The sequence below is a fragment of the Sinocyclocheilus grahami genome, unplaced genomic scaffold (assembly GCF_001515645.1).
Source record: "Sinocyclocheilus grahami isolate Dianchi unplaced genomic scaffold, SAMN03320097.WGS_v1.1 scaffold510.1, whole genome shotgun sequence".
NCBI lineage: Eukaryota > Metazoa > Chordata > Actinopteri > Cypriniformes > Cyprinidae > Sinocyclocheilus > Sinocyclocheilus grahami.
The window spans coordinates 1,077,002-1,087,832 of NW_015505689.1; the positions used below are offsets into that span (position 1 = coordinate 1,077,002).

The following is a 10,831-nucleotide window of genomic DNA, read 5'->3' on the forward strand; positions in this document are numbered from 1 at the left end:
TTAATTGTATTATTTAATTAAGACATTTTAGTTTTATTATGTATTTTTATATACCTCTGTCAAATATCATATATATATATATAATTTATTTAATTATTATCAGTTTTATTATTATATCACATCAGTTGGTTGTAACATAATTTGTAGTCCAATACAAAAAAAAATTAAGAAAGAGTTAATTTAAAAAAAAAATAAAAAATTAATAGAGTTCTTGTCAGGTTTTGACAAAATGTTCTTCCCTTCCTGAGATCCAAATAATCCCCCTGCCACAGTTCACTTGATTTACCTGGCCATAAACTATCTCTGTGTCGGACGAGGAATCTCTATAGCTTCTCCTCTCTCTATGAATAACCGTTTCTCCACACTTTTGGCCCCAAGCATGTTTTTGACAAAGACACACACGCACCATGTGGAGTTTCACCTGACTAACTTTTCCACATTTTTGTGCCAGTTTGCTCAAAGTTTCTGAGGCACAAAGGAACAGCAAAAGGCTTTAAATGAACCAGCATATTTTATTAGTGCCATATGATGAACCAAAGAATGTTCCATAATGAGATTCCCAGCCTTCCTTTAGAAATATCAAGGGCTTTCTTAGCAGCGGCTGGAGCGGGAAACACCTCTCCTACCCCATTCCTACAATGCCAGCCCTCAAATTCAAGATCAGAACCACCGGAACTCCTCATAAATACATCGCATTATACATAAAGACACAGTACTGGGCAGGAAATCAGCTGTGGCGATGCCACAACAATGTTGAGTCTCCAAGATCGGTTAGTTGAAGTAGCTTATGTCCCAATAGCACATTATGAGCTTTGAGAAGAGAACTGTTTACTTCCACCCAAAGCATTACCATTCTATTATTGATCAGAAATAGCCTATGTCTTCTCTTCAGTCAAGTTGAACAGAATGATATTAAATCTCCGTTTTCCTCAAGGGGATCTCCAAATGGTTGAACTGACGCATGAGGAACTATAAAAGAAAGAAGAAAAAGCTTCATTTCTCTCCACATTTCATCAGGAATTGATTTTGGAGTGCTAGAAGGTTATTTGGCCTTTAGGAACTTTTAGTCTTTTGAATTGGCTCCCCACCCCACAAAAATATGATTTTACACTGAAACTCTCAATGAACAGCACAGTTTCATATTGACCCCGTGTGACACTATTTACATGTGTACAGGTAGGTTTCCCGCTGGCCTTTGTGTTTGAATAACCACATTCATTTCTAGAAAAGTGCCTTGCAAATTCAGATTCTGTAGGTTTAACTGGCGCTTCCACAGAAACAGAGATAACACGATGACGTCAATGTTAGAAATTAGTTTCTCCAGCTCTGGAGCTGAACAGGTTCCAGTTGGTCCAAAATCACGGGCCCGTCAGAATAGATGTCTCGAAAGTCTTGAGTCTGTTTACTGATCACAGCGAAGCAAGAAGCTGAGAAACACACAAATCCAGACAGGTAGCGATGCCGCGGAAAACACACGAGCCGAGTTCTGCTGTGTTTCGAAGGATGCGGTGGAGTCAGACCAAAGCCTCACCTTCACAGAGTCCTGAGGAACGAGAGGAGAAAGCATTACCAGTTTGGTTTAGAATGGGATTTGCAAACCAGACTACATTTGCATTTCACCCCCAAAAAAGGTTAAAGTTTTGGTCGTGTGCACATTAGGGTCAAAAATTTTCCATTGAAAGACAATATTTAACCCCTGGAATTGATTTCCAGCGACATCTTTTTGACCTTTGCAATGGCGAATTTTAAATATTATACTAAATGTATCTATGAAAGCCCGTTTCTGCCACTGAATTTAAATGAATAAAAAATAAATAAATAATTGAGACTTTTTATCTTGCAATTCTGACTTCTTTTCTCAGAATGTTGAGATATAAACTTGCAGTTGCAAATGATAAAGTCCAATTCGGAGGGGAAAAAAAGATGATTTTCTTACAATTGCGGGTTTATATCTCACAATTCTGATTAATATACTTAAATTTACTGTACCAACTAATTCAATCAGAATACTATAACCTGTTACCAATACAAACATTAACAAAAGCCATCTTTACACTGCAAAGGTGGAACAGAAGCTGCATCTGACATGGCATTTATGCAGGCTGATTAATGTTGCTCAAAGGTGATATATACAGTATGTATAGTATTTACACAACAACTGCATAATGTGAATAGCCAAAGTACAAAAAAGAATAGACGAGTATCGATATAGTGTTCAGTTAGTATATTATATGGCATTAAGTTTGAAAAAGTAATGCATTACAATATGGTGTCATTCCATATAAAAGTAACTAATTGCATTACTTAGTTACTTTTTTATAGAATGTAATGCATTATGTTACTTTTGTGTTATTTTTTGCCACCTGGGCTGGGCTTGCCCACTTAACATTCCTGTGGCTCAGTGGTAGAGCATTGCATTAACAGCACAAAAGGTTGTGGGTTCGATTCCCAGGAAACACTCATACTGGTAAAAAATGTATAGCCTGAATGCACTGTAAGTTGCTTTGGATAAAAGCGTCTGCTAAATGCATAAACTATTATTATTAAAATCACAAAGAAATGAAGGGTCTGTAATTTTTACGGTAGGTTTATTTTAACGGATGGAGACAGAATATCAACCAAAAAATCTGGAAATTGATTTGCATTTCAGTGAGTGAAATAAGTATTTGATCCCCTACCAAGCAGCAAGAATTCTGGCTCCCACAGATTGGTTATGTGCCCATGTGGAACACAGATGAGTCCTGCCACTTTAAGAAGTTATTCCTAATGTCAGCTCGTTAGGTGTATAAGACACCTGTCCACACAATCTGTATCTTCCATTCCAACATCTCCCACCACCATGGGCAAAACCAAAGAGCTGTCAAAGGATGTCAGAGACAAGATTGTAGATCTGCACAAGGCTGGAAAGGGCTACAAGACCATCAGCAAGAAGCTTGGTGAGACGGACACAACTGTTGGTGCGATTATTCGGAAATGGAAGAAATACAAACAACCATCAATCGGCCTCGGTCTGGAGCTCCGTGCAAGATCTCGCCTCATGGGGTAAGGATGATTTTGAGAAAGGTGAGGGATCAGCCCCGAACTAAACGGGAGGAGCTTGTTATTGATCTTAAGGCAGTTGGGACCACAGTCTCCAAGCAAACCATTGGTAACACACTACGCCGCAATGGACTGAAATCCTGCAGCACCTGCAAGGTCCCCCCTGCTCAAGAACGCACATGTACAGGCCCATTTCAAGTTTGCCAATGAACATCTAAATGATTCAGAGAAGGCTTGGGAGAAAGTGCTATGGTCAGATGAGACCAAAATTGAACTCTTTGGCATTAACTCGACTCGCCATGTTTGGAGGGAGAGAAATGCTGAACACCATCCCTAAAGTCGAGCACGGACGTGGAAACATTTTGGGGCTGTTTTTCTGCTAAGGGTACAGGACGACTTCACCGCATTGAAGGGCAAATGGACGGGGCCATGTACTGTAAAATCTTGGACGATAACCTCCTTCCCTCAGCCAGAACACTGAAGATGGGTCATGGATGGGTCTTCCAGCACGACAATGACCCGAAACATACCGCCAAGGCAACAAAGGAGTGGCTCAAGAAGAAGCACATTAAGGTCATGGAGTGGCCTAGCCAGTCTCCAGAACTCAGTCCTATAGAAAATCTGTGGAGGGAGCTGAAACTTCCAGTTACCAAACGACAGCCAAGAAACCTTAAGGATTTAGAGAGGATCTGTAAAGAGGAGTGGATCAAAATCCCTCCTGAGATGTGTGCAGACCTGGTGACCAACTACAAGGAATGTCTTACCTCTGTGCTTACCAACAAGGGTTTCTGCACCAAGTCATGTTCTGTTTGGTGAGCGTGATTTGATCAATCACAACATGTTCCTGGATCAACATCCTTGTTGATCCAGGAACATCATTCCAATCAACCAATCAGAATTGAGAGATAACTTTTCAGCAAATGTCAGTTTTAGGCTTACGATCAGGGTTAGGTGCTTCTACACCCTTGTTAATCAGCTATCATTTCCCTCTGATTTTAGGAATAAATTATGGGTAAGGTTAGATTTAGGGGTAGGGATTGGGTTAAGTCTGTATTTTAGGACAGTAATGTTGAACCAGGATCAACAAAAGAAGTTGATCCAGGAACATGTCTTACTTGGCAAAGTCACGGCGACTGTTTTGTTTGGGGATCAAATACTTATTTCACTCACTAAAATGCAAATCAATTTCTAACCATTATATAATGTGTTTTTTCTGGATTTTTTGGTTGGTATTCTGTCTCTATCCGTTAAAATAAACCTACCATAAAAATTACAGACCCTTCATTTCTTTGTAAGTGGACAAACTCAAAAAATCAGCAGGGGATCAAATAAATATTTCCCTCACTGTATTTGTTTTTTAATAACAAAAAAAGTTAGATTTTTTTGGGAACTGTAAAGGCCGTTTGACACCAAAATTGAAATTGATAAGCCCCAGGCTGATAGAGGTGTGTCTGCACCTCACTTCTAATCTCTCTCAATGCGGGGACAGGAGAGATGTCAGTGAATAAATGGGAAAACAAAGTAACTCGTGTTATTTGAAAAAGTAACTCAGATATTTTGTTGCAAATTTAAAAGTAATGCAATACTTTACTAATTACTTGAAAAAGTAATCTGATTACGTTCAGATTCCATCAACATTCCATTCACTCTATTTATTCCATTTTAGTTTCATTAATCACACAGCCCTGGTTTTACCGTAAGAGACTCTCCATTTGCGATGTTATACAGCTCTCGAAAAATCGGCACAATTTTGCAATCTCTCAGCAGCACAGATGAAATGGCTCTTTATTGTGTAAAGCCGGTTCCTTCAGAGACACACTACAATCAAGGCAGTAATAAACCCATAACCGAACTGCTCCCCATCTCTAACCCTCACCTGTGTGGGTTTGGCTGGGCTCAGAGCGTTCTGTTCCGTCTCCATCGTGACAAACACAGTCGTCCTCCATGGCCCTCGGTCCGTCACAGGGCTTAACCGCGGCAGTCGTGTGGGAGTGGGTGTGAAGTCCATTCCATTCCCGAACGTCAGGAGAGCGTTCCCTATTCATGCAACAGACAAGACGTCCACATCATTTCCATTCGCAACTGTTCGTGTTATCAGACGCTTATTTGAATTCTGGTCTAAGCGGCGCTCAGTATTCTGCTCAGGCTGCGCTTCTGCACCTGCCTCTCCACATCCTCTCATTAACTCACAGATGAGTGGCTTGACCAAACATCACTCTCATCCGCTCACATCGCTCACTCCGAGAGCTGCCACTCGGCTGTCTGAGGAGTTACTTCATGTAAGAGATCTCTGTTTGAACAGGACCGAGCAGAATATTGCCACGGAGTCGGCCATATTGATGAATCGTGATATATATAATACATAAGGGATTCCAGGAACGGGACTGGAGGAGTGTGACTGAGAGGGTGCTGGATATCAATCAGACATTCATGTATGCTCACGGCTCAGAATAAGCTTTGCACTTCAGATAGCTCTTTACTTTCAAACGTCTGCGGCCTACTCGATGTCAGACAGTAAACAGCAGCAGAAGATCTAAATACAGACTGTTAATGGGTGCTTCTTCTATATCGGCACAGTGAAGTTTTAGAAAACAAACTCATTTGTGACCCTGGAGCACAAAACCAGTCTCAAGTCGCTAGGGTATATTTGTAGCAATAGCCAAAAAAACATTGTAGGGGTCAAAATTATTGATTTTTCTTTTATGCCAAATTTCATTAGGACATTAAGTACAGATCATGTTCCATAAAGATATTTTGTAAATTTCCTACTGTAAATATATTAATTTTTGATTAGTAATATGCATTGCTTAGAAATTCATTTGGACAACTTTAAAGGCGATTTTCTCAATATTTGGATTTTTTGTACCCTCAGATTCCAGATTTTCAAATAGTTGTATCTCAGCCAAATATTGTCCTATCCTAACAAACCATACATCAATGGAAAGATTATATATTCAGATGATGTATACATCTCAATTTTAAAAAAATTTAGCCTTGACTGGTTTTGTGGTCCAGGTTCACATTTCACTAGCTGAATTTATTGTCATTTTTGTCAATTTTATATGAAATAAAAATATCACTTTGCAACATCTCAAATCATATTTCAGTCAGTGGTGGAAATTATGGTGGTGGGAATGATACATAATCAGTGGGGTCTGACGAAGAGCCTGCGTGCTCGAAACGTCACATATGCTATGCGACAGTTTAAAAAAAAAAGAATTTTTTTGATACTTTTGGAGCTTTGGTGTTGCCGACTTTACATTTAAAAAAATGTCCACATGTTTCTTAGTCGAGCACCCAGTTGAGATCAATGTGCGTGCTTTTGCCTGCTCTTCACTGAAATGATAGATAAAAAAAATATTTTATTATTGGGGACCCCCCAATACAGTAAAACTGCATATTTTAGAGTGGCCTTTTATTGTGGCCAGCCTAAGGCACACCTGTGCAATAATCATGCTGTCTAATCAGCATCTTGATATGCCACACCTGTGAGGTGGATGGATTATCTCGGCAAAGGAGAAGTGCTCACTAACACAGATTTAGACAGATTTGTGAACAATATTTGAGAGAAACAGGCCTTTTGTGTACATCGAAAAAGTCTTAGATCCTTGACTTCAGATCATGAAAAATGGGGGCAAAAACAAAAGTGTTGCGTTTATAATTTTGTTCAGTGTATATAGTTTGTTTGTTTGTAATTTCATAGGTAGCATTTTATGTATTCTAAGTAGTTTGTGTTATAGTTAACACTTTTTATGTAATTTGGAACAGAACTGACAATAAATATGTAAAAGTGATTAAAAATAGTAAAAATGTAAAATGGCAAAATAAATCTATTTAATATTTAAACTACCATTCAAAAGTAAGATTTTGTTTTAGAAAATTAATTTTATTCATCAGAATTGACTGAAAATATTTTTTTATTTCAAATAAATATTGTTCTTTCTATTTATCAAAGCATCTTGAAATCTATCACAGTTTCAACAAAAATATTCAGCAGCACAAGTGTTTCCAGCACTGATAATAAATCAGCATATTAGAATGATTTCTGAAGATCACGTGATACTGAAGACTGGAGTAATGATCACAGTTTTGATCACAGCAATACATTACATTTTATTAAAATATTATATTAAAATAATATGAACCATTAAATAAAAAAATTTTGCACATTAAATTAAAAATTGTTTATGTCACTAATCCTCTAAATTACAATTTTTATAAAAAAAATCTAATTAATATTTTAGCAAGGATTTTTAAAATATAAAGGTGTTTGAAAAACTAAGATGAAAGCATGTGATCTTAATATAAGAAAAAGTAAGTATGCTCTTAGAAAATCTCTTAGTTTTGGAAATCTTTAAAGCCTGGGATAAAAAAGTGCATATAGTTGAAGAAACAACCCATTTATTCTTTCAACATGGATTTCAAGATTAATATTAAGGGTTAGGTAAAGGCAAACCCTAGATTTTTTAAAAATAATTATTATAACTTTACTTTACAATTCTTATGATAGTCCTACATAGATAAACCCTGTTACTAAATACAATCCACAGGCAGACAATCTGTAAGAGTGACACTCTTCAAAAGCTTTTCTAAAAGTATGTCCTGGTTCTGCTTAAGTGGAGAATCAGGACGCAAGCGACGAGAGACAGACGAGGTGATTTCTGAAATGTTCTGTCATTTGAGAGAGGCAGGCTGACTGTTTGGTCTTCTGCGCAGCGGCGGTGAACGCTAGGTTGATGTGACATACAGTAAAACAGAGAACGTATGACTAATGGTGCAGTGAATAGCAAGAGGAGACTTCATACTGTTCTGTGCTGCTGTGAAGGACATTCAGCTTTAATACAAACTTTAAAGAATTATAAAAGTGTTTATGGGTGGCTAAAAGTAATTATATTTATGTCAGCATTGCCTGTTTAGAAAACGTCTGCACGCTATAAATGCATTTCCCCTCCTTGCCAACTGCTGTGGCCTTCATTCGTAAATGCACTCGTTGTTTAAATGCATGCAGTGTTTAAAATTCATTTCTGAATTTAAGATTCAGAAACTTCTGACTATGATAAATAGAGATGACACTATTCAGCCGATAGCGATAGCCGATTATTCAGAATATCTGCCGATACTGATAATGATAGTTTAGTTTTCTTTATGAAAAAAAATGCAGCATTGTTAACGCTGTGTGACACTATGAACCAAGGGCTAAACGATCTTCTAAATGATTCCCGAAACGTGATTTGAAGTTCCGATATGAATCAAATGATTTGCGATACACAATCTGACTGGAGCGCTTCAAAACAGTGAATCATTTTGCGACGCAGTGATTTAAATGATTAATTATTTAACTGACTAATGATAAATCTGTTGCATCTCACTCGGGTTTAAAACAGAGCCAGTGGTTCTGCTCTGACATTACAATGTTGACTAACAATAACCAGAGAGTTCTTCTGCCAGACTACACATGCAACGTCCTTTCACATATCACATGATCGAGACTCATATATGACGGCTGACACAGACAAGGTACAGTACAGGAGCTTTGACTCACTGAGACAGACGTTGTTGGTGAAATATTCCAGGAACTCAGTGCACTGATCTTTCAGATTCCCGCTGGCCGAACACGAGCACCAGGGAGACACGTTGGATGTGGAGTTGTCCACATAGTTTGGTGTGATCGGGCTGCCTGCGATACCAAAATGCATTTAGACATTTGTGATTTCCCATAATCTGAGCAATACACAAAATAGCACCGAAATACTGCATAACAGATATATGGATTTTATTAATCTAAATGTACACAAGACTTGACTTATGATAACCTATGAATATTGTCCCTCTATATGGAGCTATAATGATTTTTTTACTCATAATTATACATTAAGAAATCTATTTTATATATATATATATATATATATATATACTGTGTGTACACTGATGATGGTGAAAACTTTGAAATAATTTAGAATTTTTTTTAATAATTTTGAAAGTCATCTCTTCAGCTCTCCAAGGCTGCATTTATTCGATCAAAAATACAGTAAAACCCGTAATATTGTGAAATATTATTACAATTGAATATGTTTTTTATGTGAATATATGTTAAAATTTAATTTATTTATTTGATCAAAGCTGAATTTTCAGCATCATTACTCCAGTCTTCAGTGTCACACGATCCTTCAGAAATCATAATAATATGCTGATTTGTTGCTCAAGAAATATTTCTGATTACTATTAATGTTGAAAACAGATGTGCTGCTAAATAATTAATGATAATAATAATAATAATAAGGATAAGTATGAATTTAAAAAATAATAACAGTTTTATTTGATTTCTGAAGATCATGTGACACAGAAGACTGGAGTAATGATGCTGAAAATTCAGCTTTGATCAAATAAATAAATTAAATTTTAACATATATTCACGTAAAAAACACATATTAAATTGTAATAATATTTCACAATATTAAGTTTTTTACTGTATTTTTGATAGAATAAATTCAGCCTTGGTGAGCAGAAGATACTTCTTAAAAAAAATCTTAATTCCAAACATTTGGCCGCCAATGTATAAACATATAGATTTAATATTAGGCCTATATGTTTATTTAGAAAATTAAACTTCCTGTCAGAAGTATGTCTGTTGAATTGAAAATTTTGTTTAAAAAGAGATTTATTTAAAAGGGATTCTGTTTGCTCAATACATAGCAAATGAGCATGAAGCAGAACTAAACAAACAAAAAGGCTCTATGTAACAGAAAGCCTCATAAAAAATATTGCTTTCAATCTATTTTATTGGGAAGTGAAATCAATCTCTCCGTGACTTTAAAAGTGCCTGGGTAGTTTTATAGTCTCTCATCACAGACGCACAGGTGTCCCTGTGTTTCTTTGAGTAAGGCAATAACCAAGGTATCACTCTCCAAACCAACTGCATCAGCCTCGCTCCTGTTTTAATGGCCAGCCACAATCATGCATGCAATTCCTTTTCCAGTTTGCAGAACAATTGTCTAAAACAGCTTTAAAGTACTCACCTATCAGTCCAGTGTAAGCAATAAGACATGCAGCATAGTTTCCCTGTTTGCAGCCGGTGGCAGACTGCTCTTCTGGCTGGCAGTCGTACTGAAACTGGGCCAAACGGGACCTGCAGAACAAACACAGCCGTATATGCAAGGACAGCAGCCAAGCAGACAGAAGTGTGTCGGCCATACTGACATAATCATGACGAACGATCACCGACGTCTAAGGGGCCGTTCACAATATGCTACAATTCCATTGATTTTCTATGTAAACGCACTAGACAGACATGTATGACCGATGCACTCGCGTCTTTTGAAGCTTCTCGCACATGATGAGCACCACATTTTTAAGACACTGTGTCAAGTTAAAACAGTTTTATTTGATGGCAGAGGAGGCGTTCAGTGCCACATAATTTTTTTGTGCTGTGTTTCGTGATTTTAGACAGACGTGGTCAGTGTGTTCTCTGCGGCCCCTAAATCTGGTTTTGCTTCACAGGATGTTTAAGATTACATTGGACATCAAGTGGCAACCCAACACAGTACCAAAATTGTTTCACATACACATGTAAACTAAACGTCTTTTAATAGTAACTCTTAACCCGCCATTGACGGAACTTTCCGGTTTTCAGGTTTTTTTTACTGTTATATGGTAGGAGGTGCTATTGTGCTTCTTCTAAACGAGTACCGAATGTCTGGATCAAAACACGGTGAAGAAGAATCAGAAACAAGTGACCGCATACAGATGCATATGTAGGGTAAACAGTGATAATTTAATAATTTAGCTCAAAGGG

General features: G+C 37.3%; 1 protein-coding gene across 1 annotated transcript in view; it reads right to left on the reverse strand.

Annotated features, from left to right (window-relative positions):
- Positions 1-524: 524 nt before the first annotated feature.
- The window catches only part of gfra4b (GDNF family receptor alpha 4b), a 64,624-nt gene continuing 54,317 nt past the window's right edge, over positions 525-10,831 (reverse strand). The window contains exons 5-8 of the mRNA XM_016237282.1: positions 10,056-10,165; positions 8,582-8,716; positions 4,916-5,076; positions 525-1,543 (exon numbers count right to left, since the gene is read on the reverse strand). Coding sequence (XP_016092768.1) covers positions 1,403-1,543; positions 4,916-5,076; positions 8,582-8,716; positions 10,056-10,165 — 547 coding nt within the window. The 3' untranslated portion in view covers positions 525-1,402. The remainder of the gene's footprint in view (positions 1,544-4,915; positions 5,077-8,581; positions 8,717-10,055; positions 10,166-10,831) is intronic.